Source organism: Dipodomys merriami, unplaced genomic scaffold, assembly GCF_024711535.1.
Source record: "Dipodomys merriami isolate MVZ:Mamm:240054 unplaced genomic scaffold, mDipMer1.0.p SCAF_16, whole genome shotgun sequence".
Lineage (NCBI taxonomy): Eukaryota > Metazoa > Chordata > Mammalia > Rodentia > Heteromyidae > Dipodomys > Dipodomys merriami.
The window spans coordinates 20,663,929-20,684,390 of NW_027202937.1; the positions used below are offsets into that span (position 1 = coordinate 20,663,929).

At 41.1% G+C, this 20,462-nt stretch overlaps 1 protein-coding gene across 2 annotated transcripts in view; it reads right to left on the reverse strand.

The window, feature by feature from the left end:
* The window catches only part of Kdm1b (lysine demethylase 1B), a 57,796-nt gene extending 37,524 nt beyond the window's left edge, over positions 1 to 20,272 (reverse strand). The window contains exons 1-7 of one of the 2 annotated variants that reach the window (XM_070024483.1): positions 20,185 to 20,272; positions 19,866 to 19,910; positions 16,385 to 16,487; positions 14,206 to 14,333; positions 12,783 to 12,872; positions 10,435 to 10,546; positions 5,765 to 5,881 (exon numbers count right to left, since the gene is read on the reverse strand). In XM_070024483.1, the coding sequence (XP_069880584.1) occupies positions 5,765 to 5,881; positions 10,435 to 10,546; positions 12,783 to 12,872; positions 14,206 to 14,333; positions 16,385 to 16,474 (537 nt within the window). In that variant the 5' untranslated portion in view covers positions 16,475 to 16,487; positions 19,866 to 19,910; positions 20,185 to 20,272. Of the gene's footprint in view, positions 1 to 5,764; positions 5,882 to 10,434; positions 10,547 to 12,782; positions 12,873 to 14,205; positions 14,334 to 16,384; positions 16,488 to 19,865; positions 19,950 to 20,184 lie in introns of those variants that run through there. The other variant, XM_070024484.1, reaches the window with a different exon arrangement.
* Between the last annotated feature and the right edge of the window lie 190 nt (positions 20,273 to 20,462).

Consider the following 20,462-nt stretch of genomic DNA (forward strand, 5'->3'; position numbering starts at 1 on the left):
AAAACAAACTCTGAGTGAAAGGATGGAGAAAGATCTACCATGCAATGCTCCCAGCAAGAAAGCAGGAGTTGCCATCCTGATACCTGACAATTAAAATCAATACAAAAAGACAAAGAAGGACACTTACATATTAAAACAGGGAACAATCCAAGAATAGGATATTACCATTAACTTATACTCCCCAAACATTCTCAAACTTACAGAATAAAATAGATCCAAATACTATAATACTAGGAGACTTTAATACTCCACTCTCACTAAAAGACAGGTCTACCAACCAGAGGATTGGCAAAAGAAGCCACCGAATTAAGTGATGCCCTATTTCAAGCAGAACTCACTGACATTTACCCAGTTTTCCATCCTAAAACAACACAGTACATGTTCTCCGCAGCTCATGGAACTTTCTCCAAAATAGACCATATCATAGTTCATACAAAGAATTTAAGCAAATACAAGGGGATTGACATAATCCTCTGTATCCTATCCAACCACAGTGGGATCAAACTAGTTCTCAATAACAGCATACCATAGAAATTACTCAAATACATGGAAATTGAATAGCACACTTCTGAGCAACACCTGGGTAACAGAAGAAATTAAAAAGTTCCTACAATTCAATGAAAATGAGGACACATCAGAAAGAAATCTGTGGGACAAGGCAAAAGCAGTCCTGAAGGACAAATTTATTGCTCTCAGTGTACACATCAAGAAAATAGAGCCGGGTGCCGGTGGCTCAGGCCTGTAATCCTAGCTACTCATGAAGCTGAGATCTGAGGATCGAGGTTCAAAGCCAGCCCCGGCAGGAAAAGTCCATGAGATTCTTATCTCCAATAAACCACTAGAAAACCGAAGTGGCACTGTGGCTCAACCGGTAGAGCACTCACCTTGAGCTGACAAGCACAGGGACAGCACCCAAGCCCAGAGTTCAAGCCCCACAACCGACCAAAAAAAAAGAGACAGACCAAGTAAATAATCTCATGTTGCAACTAAAGCTGCTAAAAAAGCATGAAAGAATTGAACCTAAAGTTACTAGATGAAGCCAGATAACCAAATTAAGATCTGAAAATAACAAGACAGAGACTAAGAAAACTATAAATAAAATGAATGAAAAAGTTGATTTTTGAAAAAAAAATAAAATTTATGGATTTTTGGTAAGATTAACTAAAAAAAGAGAGGAAACCCAAATCAATAAGATCAGGTATACCACGGGAAAAATTACAACAAATACCCAAGACATCCAAACAATTATAAAGAATTCTTTCCAGAATCTCTACTCACTAAAGAAAGAAAACCTAGCAGAAATAGAATTTTTAGAGAAATATAAATTGCCCAAAATGAACCAAGAAGATCAATTAAAATCAATTAAATAATTAAAATCAATTAAATCAATTAAATAAGCCAGTATCTTACAATGAGATAGAGAAAGCAATCAGAAGTCTTCTAACAAGGAAAAGCCCAGAACCAGATGGATTCACTATGGAATTTTATAAGACCTTTAAAGAGGAACTAATATCCATACAGAAACAGAGGGAGCTATCCCAAACTCATTCTATGATTACAATATCACACTCATCCCCAACCAGGCAAAGACCCAACAAAAAAAAAAAAAAAAAGAACTACAGACCAATATCCTTGATGAACACAGATGCAAATGTCCTTAACAAAATTCTAGACACCAGAATCCAGAAACACATTTTAAAAAAAAAATTCCATACATTACGACCAAGTAAGTTTCATCCAGAGATGGAGGGATGGTTTAACATATGTAAATCAATAAATGTAATCCATCACATCAACAGATCCAAGGTCAAGAACCACATGACTATCTCCATTGACATGGAAAAGGCTTTTGGTAAAATACAACATTCATTCAAGTTAAAAGCTCTGGAGAAAACAGAAATAGAAGGAACATGCCTTAAAACAATAAAGTCCATATACAACAGACCAATAGCCAATATTATATTTAATGGGGAAAAACTACAACCAGTTCTCCTAAAATCAGGAACAAGGCAAGGATGCCCACTTTCTCCACTCCTCTTCAATATAGTTGTGGAATCCTTAGCCAGAGCAATAAGGCAAGAAAAAGACATTAAAGGGCACAGGGAAGGAAGAAGTTCAACTATCCCTTTTTGCAGATGACATGATACTATACCTCCATGATCCCAAAAACTCCACCCCCAAACTCTTAGAATTTATAACTTCGGCAAAGTAGCAGGATACAAAATTAACCCACAAAAACCAGTTGCCTTTCTGTACAGCAACAATGTACAAGCAGAAAGGAAAATCAAGGTAACAACTCCATTCACAATAACCTCAAAAAAATATTTAGGAATTAACATAACCAAAGATGTAAAACAACTATTTAATGAAAACTATAAAAATGTAAAGAAATTATACAGGACACCAGGAAATGGAAAGACCTTCCATGTTCTTTGATAGGCAGACTTAATAATGGCCATACTGCCAAAATTAATATACAAATTCAATGCAATTCCTATTAAAATCCCAATGGTGTTCATTACTGAAATACAGAAAACAGTCCAAAAATTCATATGGAAAAACAAAAGACCTAAAATAGCCAAAACAATTCCAGGCAAAAAGGACAACATGGGCGGGATCTCAATGCTGGACTTCAAACTCTACTATAGAGCCATAATGACAAAGACAACTTGGTACTGGCACAAAAACAGACCTGAAGACCAATAGAATAGAAGATCCAAAAATAAAACCACACGCTTACAGTCAGCTGATATTTGACAAAGGAGCCAAAGACATACAGTGGGAGAAGCACAGCCTCTTCAACTACTGGTGCTGAACTGGGCAGCCACATGCAAAGAACTAAAAGTGGACCCCAGCCTAACACCATGCACTAACAAACTCAAAATGGATTGAACACCTTAACATCAAACCTGAAACTACTGCAGGACAGAGTAGGAGAGACACTTGAACTTACAGACATAGGCAGGAACTTCCTGAATAGAGTTCTAGGTCACAACAAATTGGAAAGAGACTTGACAAATGGGACTACCTTAAAATAAAAAGTTTCTGCACAGCTAAAGACATAGTAACCAAACTAGAAAGACAATCAACTAATTGAGAAAAAATATTTACCAGCAATATATCAGACAAAGGGCTAATATCCAGTATATACAGAGAACTCAAGAAACAAATCCCTCTCAAACCTAATAAACCCATTACTAAATGGGCAAGGGAACTAAAGAGAGACTTCTCAAAAGAAGAGATAAAAATGGCAAAGAAGAGGCTGGGAAGTTGGCTCAGTGGCAGAGTGCTTGCCTTGCCTGCCTGAGGCCCTGGGTTCGATTCCTCAGCACCACATAAGCAAAAAGAAAAAAGCCGGAAGTGGCGCTGTGGCTCAAGTGGTAGAGCGCTAGCCTTGAGCTGAAGAGCTGAGGGAGAGCACCCAGGCCCAGAGTTCAGGCCTCACGACCAGACCCAAAAAAAACAAAACAAAAAAAAATGGCAAAGAAACACATGAGGAAATGTTCACCATCCCTGGTTGTAAAGGAAATGCCACCTTACCCCAGTCAGAATGGCCTGCATCCTAAATTCAGCCAACAAGTGCTGCAGGGGATGCGGAGAAAGAGGAACCCTATTACACTGCTGGTGGGAATATATACTAATACAACCACTTTGGAAAGCAGTCTGGAGGGTCCTCAGAAAGCTAAATATAGACCTTCCTTATGACCCAGCCATACCACTCCTAGGCATCTATCCTGAACAACAGGAACCAGGGTACAAGGACATATGCAGCTCCATGTTCATTGCAGTGCTGTTTACAATAGCCAGGACATGGAAACAACCCAGATGCCCAAATACAGAAAAATGGATCAAAAAATGCAATAATAGAATATTATGCAGCCATTAGAAAGGATAAAATAATGGTATTCGCAGGGAAATGGATAGAACTAGAAAAAAAAATGTTGTGTGATTTATGCCAAGAGCAAAGACACAAACAGCACATGGTTTCCCTGATAAGTAGATGTTAAATCCAAAATGTAAGGAGATACGACAAAGTAAACAAGACTCAAGAAACTGGTCTAATCATTACTAAATGACCTCATGCTGCTGACCACATATATGGTATATATGTGCACATCCGAGGGAAACTAAGAGGACACAAACAGAGGTAAACAGGGGAAAACATAGAACAGCAGGACCCATCAGCTTCACTGGTCGTTGATCAAAACCAACTAAGCAACTCAATGGCAGTGATGGGAGGGAGGGAATGAGTGGGAAAGAGGGAACAGATGAAATTAAGCAAAAGGAAAGAAATGTACATATCACCCAGTGTGGAAGAAATAACTGTATTGTCAAAGCTCATAGAACTCATAAACTTTATAGATCACGATAAAGACAATTTGCCCCATGAAGGTTAGAATGTGTCTGTGACTAAGTATCACTATCCCACAACACTGAAATTTGTGAACTTTATGTAATCACTTAATCACAGTAAAAAAAAAAATTGCTATAAAAAACTTTCCATTTGTTCTTTTAAAATGGGATATTTGAACTAATATTTTTCTAATAATCATTTTTGTGAATATACTACAAAACATTGAATTATATATTTAGAAGTAAAGCTTAACACAAAGTATTCTTCAATTTAAACAGAAAATTATTTTGTGTCTAGGTATTATTTTTTGTGCTTAGCTTGCTTACTCACAACTGGCAATTTACCACTTGAGTCACATCTCCAGTTCCAGATTGTGTCTGGTTAATTGGAGATGAACTTTTGTAGATTTGTCTGCCTGGGCTGGTTCTGAACCTCAATTCTCAGAGCTCAGCCTCCTGAGTAGTTAGGATTATAGGCATGAGCCAATGTGACCCAGCAGCATCTAAAATTTGATCCCTAATATCCCCCCCACCCCCAATCCTGAGGGTCTAGGCTCTGTCCCTGAGCCTCTTTGTGCTCAAGGATAGGGTTCTACTACTTGAGCCACAGCATCACTTCTTCCCCTTTTTCTAAGTAGTTTTCTGGAAAGAAGTCTCACAGATTTTCCTGCCCTGGCTGGCTTCAAACCATGATCCTCAAATCTCACCCTCATGAGTAGCTAGGATTACAGGTCTGAGCCACCAGCACCTGGCTCCTAATATTCTTTAATGTACTCAAGGTATGAGTGACATTTGTATACATAATGCTTGTTATACACTAATGCAATTACACATTTTCAAACACTGCTACTACCAAATTCAAATAAAGTATATATTGACTATGGCTAATTCCTGTCAAACATGTTGTTTGGGGCTCAAAGATAAAATATTTCCTTCCTCTGTCTTCATCTTTATCAGAGTAGCTTCTGGCCAATCAGCTAGAAACAGAAATCTACTGTTAGAACTTCCAGAAAAGCTCACTTCCTTGATAACAGAAAGACAGATTTAGTTGTTAATACTTCTTGCCCTTTGCCCGTTCCCTCTCTTCTACTCAGAATTTGGACAGAGTGGCTAGTTGTGTAGCAATCATCTATGAACTTGAGGATGAAAGACAAACTAAAAATGGCTGAGCTGACAAAAAAGATTTCCTTAGGGCAACTAACGCAATCCTGGACAGACTATTTCCAAACTGCTTAGAACTACACAAGAGTAAATCCCACTCTTCATTGTGGTTGGGATTCCGTTACACACAGACCCTGACACAATACAACCCTGACACGATGATACAACCCCAATACACACAGTGAAAATTATGCTGTATTTACTGACAACCTACCACTTAATCACAAAAGAAAACCGACAGAAATCATACCTTGGCAGTAGTATTTGGTTTCAGACCACATTGGTAAGTCTTTGCCATTTGTGGAGTGAGCTGGATCTCCTTGGTGAGCTGCCTCCACTTCCTACACTCAGGTTTTGTACACTGAACCTAAATGGGAACAAGTCAGTATCAGTAAGTCAGCTAATTGTGAGTACCATTTCTATCCTCTTCTATAGGTGACCTGACCAACTTGTAAAAAAATTATTAACTTTTAAAAACTTTAAAAATTATTAATTATTAACTGGAGATCATAGACCCACACATGCTAGGCAAATGCTATGCCACAGATTTACATCCCCAGCCACCTTGACCAATAATAATAATCTTAGTATTAACAATAATTATTATTAATAATAATCTTAGTATTTTTCTTCCTCTTATACCACCAACCCTCCATTATCATCACTTTACCCCATCAGGGTATTTTTCCCCCCTTTGGTGCTAGTACTGAGGCTTGAACTCAGGGTTTGGGCACTGTCCCTGGGCTTTTTTGCTCAAAGCAGCACTCTACCACTTGAATCACAGCTCCACTTCCTTTTTGTGGCTAACTGTAGATAATAGTCTCATGGACTTTGCTGCCTGGGCTGGCTTGAGAACCTTGATCCTCAGATCTCAGCCTCCTGTGAGTAGCAAGGATTATAGGTATAAGCCACCAGCACACAGCTAATTTCCAATTTAATAGGTTCTGAGAACTGCTATAGGAACATTTTTCCAGCTTAAATAAAAAAATAATAATCAGGGTTACAATGTAGTTATCAGCCAAAGAGTATACACACACTTAATGCAAATAAGGCACAGTAACTGACTGGATCCTGGAATTATTTTTTTTAATTGTGAAAATACCGTACAGAGGGGTTACAATTACATGGGCAAGATAGTGAGTACATTTCTTATCAAGCATTATTGCCTCCTCCTTTGTTTCCCCTTTCCATCCCTTCCCCTCCCCCGACAAAGTTGTAAAGTTCGTTTTTCGACATAACAACTTGTACGTGTCATTGTTGCAATGGGTCCACCTGAATCCCTATTTAAACCATTTGTTTTTTCCCTTCCCCTCCACAAATTATACATCAAATACAGTGAGAGCAGGGGTTATACTGTGGGGGAGGGAGATACAAAGCAACAAAGAAATCATCTTATAAGTGTTAGAAACAATCGCATGAAAGAAAAAAGCATATGAATACTTATCTTGGGATTCATTTCACCTAACATCAACTTATCTGACCTTTTCTGCTTGTCTCAGACATATACTAGTTATGGCAAATAAAGGAAACCATGGGACCTATGTTTCTTTGGTCCTGGCTTACTTTACTTAATATAATTTTTTCCAAGTCTTTCCATTTCCTAATAAATCCTGGAATTATTATAAGGATACTGGGGATAAAACTCAAAATCTGAATGAAGTCTAACAGAGACACAGGTACTCTACTGGTATTCACTTTCTCAGAGTTAATTCCACGAGGGGGAACTGAGAGAAAGAAATCAGAAAACTCTCTATGCTATCTTGGTAGCCTTCTGTAAATGTTAAACTAATCCAAAATTTTAAGAATGGTTATGTTTAAAAGTGTGTGGATTTCCATACACAGAAGTGACTCAACCAATTTCACACATATATAAAGATTAACTCAAAATGTATCAAGTAACTAAGAGCTAGAATAACAAAATTCTTACAACAGTGAGCAATCTTTATGACCTTGGGTTTAGGAGTGAATTCTTAGCTATGATTCCAAAAGCACAAGCAAGGGGGGGAAAGAAACCAAATAAGTTTTATCAAGATTAAAAACCTTCATACATCAAAAAGACAAAGTAAAAAGAAAACCTATAGAAAAAATTGAAATCATCTATCTAGAGGGAATTTAATATCCAAGACATAAAGAATTCTTACAACTCAATAACAGTAAGACAACTTTACTGGGGGCTGGGAAAGTGGTGGCTCAGTAGTAGAGCACTTGCCTTGCATGCATGAGGCCTTGGGTTCGATTCCTCAGCACCACATAAGCAGAAAAACGCCAGGAGTGGCACTGTGGCTCAAGTGGTAGAGCGCTAGCTTTGAGATGAAGAGCTCAGGGACAGCACTCAGGCCCAGAGTTCAAGCCCCACGACCAACCAAAAAAAGTGGGGGAAGGGGAGTAGTTATGGATGTGGGAGGGAAGGGATGGTAGGGGAAAAACAAAGGAGGCAAAAATGCTCGATAGGAAATGTACTCACTACCTTGCTCATGTAACTGTAATCCTTCTGTATAGTATTTTTACAATAAAGAAGTACAAAAAAAAGACAACTTTACTTAAAAATATGGAGAGGATTGCAATAGACTTTTCTTCAAAAATATGCAGTCAACAGCACAAAGAAAGATGCATTAAATAGTCATTAGGGAAATGCAAATCAAACCACATGGAGATACAACTTTATGGAGTTGGTGACAAGGAGAAACAAGACTTCACACATAAAGGCAGGTGAAAAATGAGACAGCAGCTATTAAAAAGTTTGGAGGTTGCTCTAAAAGCTAAACACAGAATTGCCACAAGACCCAGCAGTTCCATTCCCAGATACATATCTAAAGAACTGCAAACAGGTATTAAACAAGTATCTGTGCATGAATGTTCACAGCAAGGTTATTCACAATAGACAAAAGGCTAAAACAATCCAAGTATCCATCAAAGGTGAAGGGATATAGCCTGGCTGTGGGCTTACATCTCAAACTGGAATATAGCCAGGCCAAGGGCTCACATGTGAGATCTTAGCTACTCAGAAGGAAGATATCCAAAGGTATCCCAAGTTTGAAACCAGCCAGAGCAGTCTGAGAAACTCCATCTACAACTAACCAGAAAAAAGCTGGGCTGGTGGCATGGTTCAAGTGGAAGAGTACTAACCGAGGAAAGCACCATAGTGCAAGCCCCAGTATTGGCTCTCAAAAAAGGGAATGGATAAACAAAATGAGGTATATCCTTCTTTCCAATGTCATATTACTCATATAAAGCAGGATGAAATTCTGATGAATGCTATAATGTGTATGAATCCCCAAACATATGGTAAAGTGACTTTTTTCAACATGAAAGGGTCATATACTGCCTATTTATATGAAACTTCCAAAACAATAAATCCATAAAGACAGAAAGCAGATTAGTAGTTTCAGGCAATGGAAGGCAGGAGGACTAGAGGCTGACTACTTAATGGGCACCAGACTTCCTTTGTAGCTGATAAAAATACTTCAGAATTAGAGATGGTGGCTGCCACTAAATGCCACTGAATTGAACAGTTTAAAATGATTAATTATGAGCACTAGAGCACAGCTTAGAACGTGTTTATCACACTCAAGGCCCCAAGTTAATCTCTAGCAGCACATAAAAGGAAACTACCAAAATGGTGTTATGTGAATTTTACTTCCATTTTTTTAAGTGTGCACAAAGATGACATTTAAAAAAAAAATTAGCAAGTCATTTGTTCAGGAGGAACATAATAAGCGTCATTGCTAAAATACCTTTTCAGAGAATAGCTAAGAAAATGGAAAGGACAGTTGAAAGTTGTAAAATTATAAAGTATGATTTTTATTTTATTTTTTTGTCAGTCGTGGGGCTTGAACTCTGGGCCTGGGCACCATCCTTGAGCTCTTCAGCTCAAGGCTAGCGCTTCACCACTTGAGCCACAGCACCAATTCCGGCTTTTTCTGTTTATGTGGTGGTGAGGAATTGAACACCCAGGGCCTCACTCTACCACTCAGCCACCTTCCCAGCCCTAAAGTATGATTTTTAAACAAAAGATTTGTATACAATGCACAAAATTATTTTAATAAAAATATGAACAGAAAAAAAAAAGACTACTATGGCTAGCATCAGCTTAGGCTGAGTCTTTTATTTGTGCCAGTACTGGGGCTTAAACTCACATGGCTTTTTCCCTCAAGGCTGGTACTCTACCATCTGAGCTACATCTTCACTTCCAGCATTTTTTTTTTTTTTGGTCCGGTCATGGGACCAGAACTCTTGGCCTGGGTGTTGTCCCTCAGCTCTTCAGCTCAAGGCTAGCACTCTACCACTTGAGCCACAGCGCCACTTCCGGCTTTTTTTTCTGCTTGTGTGGTGCTGAGGAATCGAACCCAGGGCCTTAAGCATGCAAGGCAAGCGCTCTACCACTGAGCCAACTTCCTAGCCCTCACTTCCAGCTTTTTGCTTATTAAAGTTCTCATGGACTTTTGTTGTTGTTGTTGTTGGTTGCGGGGCTTGAACTCCGGGCTTGGGCGCTGTCCGTGTGCTCTTCAGCTCAAGGCTAGTGCTCTACCACTTGAGCCACAGCGCCACTTCCAGCTTTTTCTGCTTATGTGGTGCTGAGGAATTGAACCCAGGGCCTCATGCATGCAAGGCAAGCACTCTACCACTGAGCCATCTTCCCAGCCCTCTCATAGACTTTTAAACCTGATCTGGCTCTGAACTATAATCCTCAGATCCCAGATTCCGAGCAGCTGGGATTACAGATTTTGAGGCACTAGTGCCTGGCTTATGCTGAATCTTTAGTATTTCTCTTATACTATGCCGAACTCATCTTTCTACAAAAACTAAACTTTTACTTTAATAACCACAAGACAGTGAATTTAAGAAAAAGCTCCTAAAACTGAATACTTCCATTCTACCAATACTTTATCAATAGACCAAATAGAACACCACTCCTCTTACCCAGTAGGGGAGCTGCTGGTCAGCCATGAATGCTTTGGGACTAGGTTCCATCTTGCCATTACTGGTCCACATTTTTTTCCATGTAGTATATTTGTCATATCCATCTTTATGGCTGCAAACAGTCAAAATGCATATAGATCAGGCTGTAAATGAATCGTTTCCAAAATATGACACAGGTTAATAAATCTTATGTGTGGAACATTACTACTCTTGGTTCATGGGAAGGAAATGATTATGGCTCATATACTGAAGACTGTCAGAAAGGGGCGTGCATTGTTTCAGTATGAAAAGCTAGTAAAAAGGGCAGAACATTATTTGAAAGAAGACTTAGCTAATACTTTCAAAGATAGAAAGTAAATCCTAGGGTCGCCATTAAAATGAAATAGTTATTAAAGACCCTTATTTAAAGAGTTGGAGGCAGCACTCAGGTGGTAGAGTACCAGCCAATGAGTAAAAAGGTCAAGATACCAAGTTCAATTCCCAGTCTCAGACCAAAAGTTAAAAAGATACTCAATTTGAACTCAGTATCCACCAAAAAAAAAAAAATAACAGCTGGGCAACAAGATCACACCTGTAATCCTAGCTACTCAGGAGGCTGAGTTCTGAGGACCAAGGTTCAAAGCCAGCCTGGGCAGTAATGTCCATGAGATTCTTATCTCCAATAAACCACTCAGAGAACCAGAAGTGGAGCTGTGGCTCAAGTGGTAGAGCACTCGCCTTAAGCTAAAGAACTGAGGGACAGCACCCAGGCCCAGAGTTCAAGCCCCACAACCAACAAAAAAAAAAAAAAAAGAAAAAAAAATAACATTTTAATCTAGTTATATGAGTAAGAAAACAATTTGTTTCTAGATAACCTTGAAATCAAAGAGAAAGACTCAGGAGGAATTAAAATATTTTGAAGTTAGGCATAGTAGTACACGTTTATAATCCTTGAATTCCAAAGGCTGAGGTGGGATTTTAAGTTTGAGATCTACTTGGACTATGTAATGGTACTGTATCAAGAAAGAAAAGAAAAAGCCGGGCGCCGGTGGCTCACACCTGTAATCCTAGCTACTGAGGAGGCTGAGACCTGAGGATTGCGGTTCAAAGCCAGCCCGGGCAAGGAAAGTCAGTGAGACTCTTATCTCTAATAAACCACCAGAAAACCGGAAGTGGCACTGTGGCTCAAGTGGTAGAGTGCTTGCCTTGAGCTGAAGAGCACAGGGACAGTGCCCAAGCCCAGAGTTCAAGCCCCATGACCAACAAAAAAAAAAAAAAAAAGAAAAGAAAAAAAATATACAGTAACAAAATAAAACAAGGGTGGTTTGCACTTGTTAACCCTAGCTACTCAAAAGACTAAGATCTGGAAACTAAGTTTGAGGCCAGATCAGGAAGAAAAGTTGGAGAGACTCCATCTCCAAAATAACCAGCAAAAATAGCAGGTTTAGTGGTGTAGCTTACGTGGTAGAGTGCCAGTCATAACTGTAAGGCTCCGGGTTTAAATTCTGGACTGGCAACAATAAAAAAAATAAATAAGGGCTGGGAATATGGTTTAGTGGTATAGTGCTTGTCTAGCAAGCATGAAAATCCTGGGTTTGATTCCTCAGTACCACATAAACAGAAAAAATCATAAGCAGAGTTGTGGCTCAAAGTGGTAGAATACTAGCCTTGAGTAAAAAGCTCAGGGACAGTGCCCAGGCCCTGAGTTCAAGCCACCCCAGAACCAGCAAATAAGTATTTGTGGAATATAGCTAAATCAGTACTTGGGAGGGAAATTTGTAACTTTAAATTATTTATTAGGAAAAAATATCACAAACAAGTAACTTTAACCTTCCAACTTAGGAAACTAGAGAAGGAAAAATTAAACCGAAAGAGCTAAAGGAAGTTTAAAAATATAGAGTATACTCTAATTAAAAATGAATAGAAAATCCAAATCTGATTCTCTGAAATTTCAGTAAAATTTCTTTACTGGGATAATTGGGGGTAGGGAAAGAGAAAAAACCTTTTACGAAAATAAGAAGTCTGTCCAGTACCTCTACTGGCAGCTTTCCTGTTAATTCTGTAACACACCCTCTGACAGGTTTGTGACAGAATAGCCAAGCAGCTTAGAGATTTTCCAGAACTTTCTCTAGATGTAGCATACCTCCAGGACATAAACTAGTGGTACACTAAAGACAAAGACTCGTGGTGGGTAATTTTTGTATACTGAATGCATATGCTCAAATGCACACACCAACTACACCACCAAATTCCTGGTCAAAGTCAAGGCTGAAAACAGTCCAATAATCCAGTAAGCCTAGCAAAAAAGCTTTAACTGCCCCATGCCCAGCCCATGCACCACACAAAGAACCCTGTATTAGTGAACAAACCTTCTGTAGTAATGGTCGAAGCATTCATTACAGAAATGTTCCCCACAGGAAAGGTGATACCATCGTGACGTATAGCCATTTTTGGCACATCTGAAAATAATAAACGTGTAGCTTTGTGTTAATGAGCAAACACATCTTCTCAGTTAAAAACGCAAAAACATCTATCAGCATATCCCAAGCCCATTTCATAAGATCTCCACTGGCTTACTCTTGGGCCATGAGCTAACAGGGGAAACTGAAATGGATGACTAACACAGAATTCTGGCTGATGATCCTTTGTCTGAAATGACTGGAACCAGAAGGGATTTAGATCTCAGAATATTTTCAGACTGAATGAGATCTTGGAAAAGGGATTCAAACCTAAACATAAGATTATAACCACCTTACACACAGAGCCTGGAGGTTAATCTTATACAAATCTTAGTTCTGATGAAGGCCCAATCACATGAAGTCAGGGGTGGAATTCTCCACTAGTAGCATCATAGTCAATCTCAAAAAGTTTCCAAATTTAAAACATTAGGGATTGAGATTAGAGATGCTCTATCAGTAATACCCAGGGAGCTCACTGGGGAGCTAACCTGGCTGGCTGCCTGGGGCACAGGAATCTGACTAGCTCTCCCAGGAGCATTAGTGGTGTTTTTGGAGATGAAACATGATGTACTGGGCTTGCTCTAAGTCCATGTGTGCATGCATGCATGCATGCATGCGATGAGAGTCTACTGATAACTTCTGGCCCAGAACTGAGCACTGAACAGAACTGGCTGCCACCCGACTGTCCAGCAGGTGATCTGGCACCAAAATTTATCCAAAAGGTAATAAAAGAATGAGCAATCACACTACTTTGAGCACAGCCACCACCAACTATGTTAAAAACAACTGGGGCTTGGGAGGTGTGGCTCAGAGCACTGGGTAAGGCTTAGGTAAGTTTTAGTCGATCTTAAGCCTTAGTTGAAGAATCTATCCCCTCTGGAAGTTAATTAAAGGTCCTCTTTGTGCCACCAGCAAAAATGGTGAGACTGCTGTTAACTACATGGTTGCTGTGAGACCTGTGTATGGACATGGGAAGAAAAGACAAGTGACTTGATGGAGAAGGAAAGCAGGGACGAGCAACACATGCCAGTCTCCACTAGGAGTTCCAGTCCTCTCTCCTTGCTGCCACCCCGAGCCCTCTCATCCTTCACCCCCAGGACAGGAACAGCCAAGATCCACTGCAAAGATGCTGCTGAATTACAACTGACTTCAGTGTAGTCCCTCCCATGAGGCTAGGTAGGAAGTTGGCTGTGGTGTGCCGCAAATGTCTGAGCAATGTCTCTATTATTAGACGGCTTACAGTATCTGTATCTATCTTTAGGGTTTATCTTCAAGGATGGTATTCCCACAAAGCACGCAGTCACGGGCAAGAGGGCCAGGCGCTGTAACAAACCTTTCAGAAGCACTTGCAAAGCACACAGGACACGTTGCTGTGCAGCCTGCCTTTTCACATTTTCTGTACTTCTTCTCTGACATGCCATCTTCATCCTCATCTACTGGCTCTGTCGCTTTCTTCTTTGCCTGTGAATTAGCTCTGGTTAAGATATCCTGGGATGAAGCCAGGTACTATATTCCTAGCCACTCAGGAGACTGAGAGCTGAAGATCTGCAGTTCAAAGCTAGCCTGGGCAGAAAAAGTCCATGAAACTCTTATCTCCAACTAACCACCAAAAAGTCAGAAGTGAAGGTGTGGCTCAAGTGGTACAGTACCTGCCTTAAACAAAAAAAAAAGCCTCAGGAACAGTGCCCAGGCCATGAGTTTAAGCCTCAGTACCCACACAAAAAGACTGCCTATGACTGACCAGGGGTGATAGCAGCAAAAGGTATACCACAGAAATCACATGTAAGAAGTTCTAAATGTGGGGCTGGGAAGTTGGCTCAGTGGTAGAGCGCTTGCCGTGCATGCCTGAGGCCCTGGGTTCGATTCCTCAGCACCACATAAGCAAAATGAAAAGAGCCGGAAGTGGCGCTATGGCTCAAGTGGTAGAGCGCTAGCCTTGAGCTGAAGAGCTGAGGGACAGCACCCAGGCCCAGAGTTCAGGCCCCACGACCGGACCCCCCCCCCCAAAAAAAAAAGAAGTTCTAAATGTGAAGGTAAACAATATCTTGACAGCAGACAGGGGCTGACCAGTCTAACAACTTTCCCACAATTGCACTATGCAAATAAGTTACTACCTTGCTAGAGATCTAGAGATAGCACTTTAATGATACTTATCTAAGAACTAATAAATCACATGGGGCCTTTCCTGAGAAAATGTTAGCAGGTAGGGCAAACCAAAAAAGTCATTTTCAAAATAATATTTTTTTCCCCTTGCCAAGCACCCAGGCTCACATCTGTAATTACAGCTACCTGAACAGCTATTCAGCCTAGGCAAACAGCTGACAAGAACCCCTTCTCAACCAATAGCTGGGGAAAGTGGCAAATGCCTAATATTCCACTTATTGGGAGGCTGAAATAAGGAAGATAAGAGTTCCATGCTAGCTCTGGCAAAAAGTTTATGAGACCCTATTTCAAGAGAAAATACTTGGAATGAAGGTGCACACATTTCATCCCAGCTACCACATGAAGCATACATAGGAAGATAATAGGCTAAGCCAGTCTGGGCAAAAAATAAGACCCAATCATGGCTGGGAATAGGGCTTAGTGGTAGAGTGCTTTCCTAGCATGCATGAAGTCCGAGGTTGATTCCTTAGTACCACATAAACAGAAAAAGCCAAAAATGGCACTGTGGCTCAAGTGGTAGAGTGCTTGAGCAAAAGAAGCTCAAGGACAGTGCCTAGGCCCTAAGTTCAAACCCCAGGACCAGCAAAAAAAAAAAAAGACCCAATCACAAAATTAACTTAGGATTGAAGGTGTGGTTCAAGTGATACAGTGTCAACCCAGGAAGCTTGAAGTCCCAAATCCAAACCCTACTAACACCCCCAATTTTTTTTCCTTAGGACTGTTCAATCTTGTCAGTATCAGAGATGAAAAAAACTAGAAAAACCAAGTTACAACATTCAATTTACTCAAGAGGCTGAGAGCTGAAGACCAAAGTTTAAAGCCAGCCTGAGCAGGAAAATCCATGAGACTCCCAATTAACCAGCAAAAAGGCAGAAGGGGAGCTATGGCTCAAGTAGGTACACACTAACTTCAAGCTAAAAAACTTAGGGACAGTGCCCAGGTCCTGAGTTCAAGCTCCAGGACCAGCACCAAAAAAAAAGTCCTACAAGTAACCCTTTAACATCATTCACCACTATTAAGTAGAAGTCCAACTTTCGGTGAATGGCCTCCAGGCAAGCATGATCTTGCCACATCATTCCCTCTGGAAGCAAGCACCCGATTTCCCATCATCTTATGCAAATTCACATTCTATGCTTTCACCCTCATAGTTCCGTCTGCCAAACACCCTACTATCTGCACCAGGGTCATGTTATCACAAAGCATTATTGCTGTGTGGAGCATTTCTCCATGACTTGGCAAACAACTTAGGGACTGAAGCTGTCTTCCCATCTCCAACTCTCCAGTCCCATTCACAGGACTCCCATGTGTTCAACCAAGCTCCACTGAATGAAGGAAAAAGTGAGTAATACCTGTCTACCGGAGCTCCTCAGAGGCAGGCTATCCTGAGAAAGATCAAAAGTGGCTGTTCTTTTTTTTGACCTGCCCCGCGGGGCTGCCATTGTATTTGAAAATCTGTAAAAGAAAAAAAATAATAAAGGTAAGTCATAAATACTGTTTTCAGTATGACTGTGTGTTCTGCAGTTAGACTGAGTTATAAAGCCACCACTTGTAAGTTAATTAACCTCCCTAAACATCAATATTCCCCCTTCTATAGACATGGTTTAAGGGTATACCACAGCAGTCAGTGAAATTAAATAAGACCTCTTTAAAGTACGAGTATTGCCATAAATATTCAATAATTATTATCCACTACCACTATACACATTTTAAAAATGAGAAACAAGCTGGCCTCTAGTGGTTCACACCTGTAATTCTAGCTACTCCAGATGACGAGATCTGGAGGCTATCAATTCGAAGCCAGCTTTGGCAGAAATACTCCCATCTCTCCAAAATAATCAACAAAAAGGACAAGAAACCATACACATAATTCATCAAAAAATTATACCACTGTTTGTAAACTTGGATGAAAATACCTCGTTTTGTTATGTGCCTTTCATCTTGCTGTGTTTTCTTAGTTCCTGATTTTTTTTATGTCTTAGTGTACTTTAAAAACTCAATCTCTTTTAGCAAGACAATAGCAGGCACACTGTCTATAGTCACTGTTCAACACAGGAATCTTGTTTAATAGAAGCACTATACTGTTTTCTACTAGAAAAATCTAACAAGTTCTCAAACTAGTCTAACATCAGTTACACAAACATTAAGAACTAAAAATCTAAAGATAAACTGTGCAAAATAACCATGGGATTGTGAGATATTCAAATTTTTTCTGTAAGGAAGAAAAAATACTTAGCATAAGTAATCAATAGATGGATTTATAATTACATCATCTTTCTTGATCCATTCTTTTACCACACACACAAAATGAAAGAGAAATCAACACAGCTAGTGACTAGCAACTAGGAAGCAGAAATGTGGCACCCTATAATACAAATTCAACATAAACAATCCGCATCTTGTTGAAAAGCTGGGAGGACCTTGTGGCTCTACCTGTGTGAATTTGACTACTGTCCACAAAACTATTCTCTCAAGAATGATTAATGGCAAGTGGAAATGCTTTGCCACTACTCTAACTTTGAGAAACTGTGACATCAATATTAGAGATAGTTTTGAGAAAGTGAAGAGATAAGCCAAAGGAAAACTAATATAGTGGTAGGTGTAAACACATAAGCCATAGATTCCAAAATGTATTAGTAGTTATTTAAAGCATCACCACCCAGAGTGGCTCTGGTGGAAGATTAGAAGCACAGTCTCAGCATGCACAAGATACTGTGTTCGATTCCCCACACTGAAATGCACCGTCATTTAGTTCTACAGCACTGACTGAATTGCTAATGCAATAAATCTACCTCCTGGCTACTAAGGAGGCTGAGACCCGAGGACTGAGGTTTGAAGCCAGCCCACACAAAGTCTGAGACTCTTATTTCAAATTAATCACAAAAAATGCCAGAAGTGGAGCTTGCACTTGTACTCAGGCTATGAGTTCATGTGTGCACGTGTGCACACGCACACATGCATGCACACGCACACACACAAGTATCATCTACCTATATAGCATTCAATAAAGGTTTCCTGGATCCCATTGTATTTCCAAAAGGCTGTCCAACCTAACATTCATTCACATAAAAACAAATTTTGACATAGATGAGGATATATATATATAAATCTCTTCATCTAAATGTATAATATATATCTCATTCATAAAATGAGCTGCAAATAGAATGTATACATATTTACAAATGCTTAGGATACATATTTACACATAGGATATGTAAGCATTATAATAAAAACACCTGAAGTCAATGTGAAGTTTAGAACTTTTAACAAATAAGCCCACATTCCTACAACGTTTTAACCTGTCCCTAGGAATGTTTGCACTCCCCAAAGCAGGCATGCTTTCTAGAAATTTCATGGAATATGTCGTACATTGGAAAATACATACTTAAATATAATTCAGGAAACGGTTAAAGAGAATATGAAAACATGAATTATAAAAGCTATCATTAAATCTGAATGACTGTTTTAAGGTACCTCATTTTCACCTTGAATTATACAATTGACAGTTACCTGCTTCTATTCCTTTTTGGAACTTAACATTTATATCCACTATTGCTAGGCCCTTGAATCTTAAAACTAAGGAAAAAATGGTAAAGTTGTAATAACTTGTTATAGTGCTTTTAAGTATCTTAGAAATACTAAAATGTCATTAATTCAAATAACATACGAAGTTTTCTCATCAGGTTCTTCAAACTATAAAGACAGCAAACCAAACAAAATCTATTTGCTTCATGTTCAACGTTTTAGAAGCACATTTCTTCCTAATCTTAAATCCAGAGCTTTGGTTTTTGGTTTTTTTTTTTTTTAGTGATGAAAGAAAATAGGTGTTGCTTTTAAAACTACACAGATGAGTATGTTACTATCGATATTGCTACTTAATTCCCAGGTGTTTCTAATCACATTCATTTAAAAAAATTAAGGCACTTGCAGAATTACTGAAATAGGAATCAGATGGACCCTAGGGTAGACTAAAAATTTAGTAGAGCCCTCAAAACTTCTGAAAACAGGACAAACTGCTAGAAACTTCTACAGAAATGTGGCTCCCCAAAAGGGCCATTTAAAATAAAGATTACCCACCTTAATATTCCTAGTCAAATTTTCAGAAATATGGATCCAGTACACTTCATCATTAAATGAAGCAAGATTCAATATCCAGTTCAATTAATTAAATACTAAATTCCCATTTCCCTGTTCGTCTTTTCTAGACAACAATTAATTAGCGATGGTAATTTCTCAGTTTCCTGAAGAAACCCCACCTCCCTCTGGTCTTTTACTATAATGGATTTTTTTTTTTTTAATGGCAAAAGCCATGGGTTACATGTACATACACAAAGTGGGAGCCCCAACCCCATCCCCACCCTCAACTAGAGTGGTCTATGGAGTCCTGGGAAGCTCACCCAGTTTAAAAAGAAAAAAAAAGAGGGGGGGGCTGGGCCTCTGGCTGGGTTCCAGATTGCTGACCCCCAACTTTCTACAGGCTGGGCCTGCCTCTTCCTTTCCACTCTCACCCGGCAGCTGCGGGGCAGTGGACAGATGAACAGCCAGGCTAACCCGGCCCCTCCCCGGTGTCCAATCCCAGGGGAGTTACCGCAGCAACCCCGCAATGCTAACCCTCCCCCCCCCCCCCGCCCGGCTACACCTGTGAGCCAGCCCCGGGCCGGCTCCCCGAGCCGCCAGCAGGCGGGCGGGGACTCTCCGAACGCGGGGTTCCCCACCCCAGGTGTAGGGCCCGGAGGGAGTCCCAAGAATCCAGGTGCCAGCTGCAGCCGCAACCCCAAAGCTTCCCCGTGGGGGAGCCGAAGCCACCCCCACCCCCCCCCGCCCGGGGCTCACCTCTGCGCGGACGAGGTGCCACGGAGTCTCGGGGTGAAGGCGCCGCTGAAAAGAAAGGAAGCGTTTAAGGGGGTCTGGAGTCCCGACCCACCTCGACAGCCCGGGGAACCCCGTCACCCCGACCTCCAGCCCCGGACCACCCCCCCTCCCCGCAGCCGCACCCGCGTCCCACCGGGGGGCCCAGGACCCCCGCCCGCCTCCCCAGCCTGGGCCAGGGGCGCAGCGCACCCGCACGCCAGCCGCTTTGTGCAGCGCTGTCACCCGAACTCGGCCGCCGCCGCCGCCCCCACGCCGCTCCCCGGGAGCCGCGAGTCCCCACCTCCAAGCGCCCGCGAGGCAGGGCGCTCCGCGCCGGGCTCCTCACGCCCCTCCGGAGCCGCGCGCACGGCACGGCGCTCTCCGCGCCGCCGGCCGCAGCAGCCCCCGCGCTCGGCCGCCCCCGCTCCGGGCCGCCCCCGCCACCACCGCTTCCGCCCCTATCGCGGCGTGACCCGCGGTGGGAGGAGCCTGCGGGACCAGTGAGCGAGGGACACCCCGCCCTCGCCTTCGCCGCGGCGCTCGCTCCGCCCCAGCCATTTCCGCCGCTGCGCAAACCCG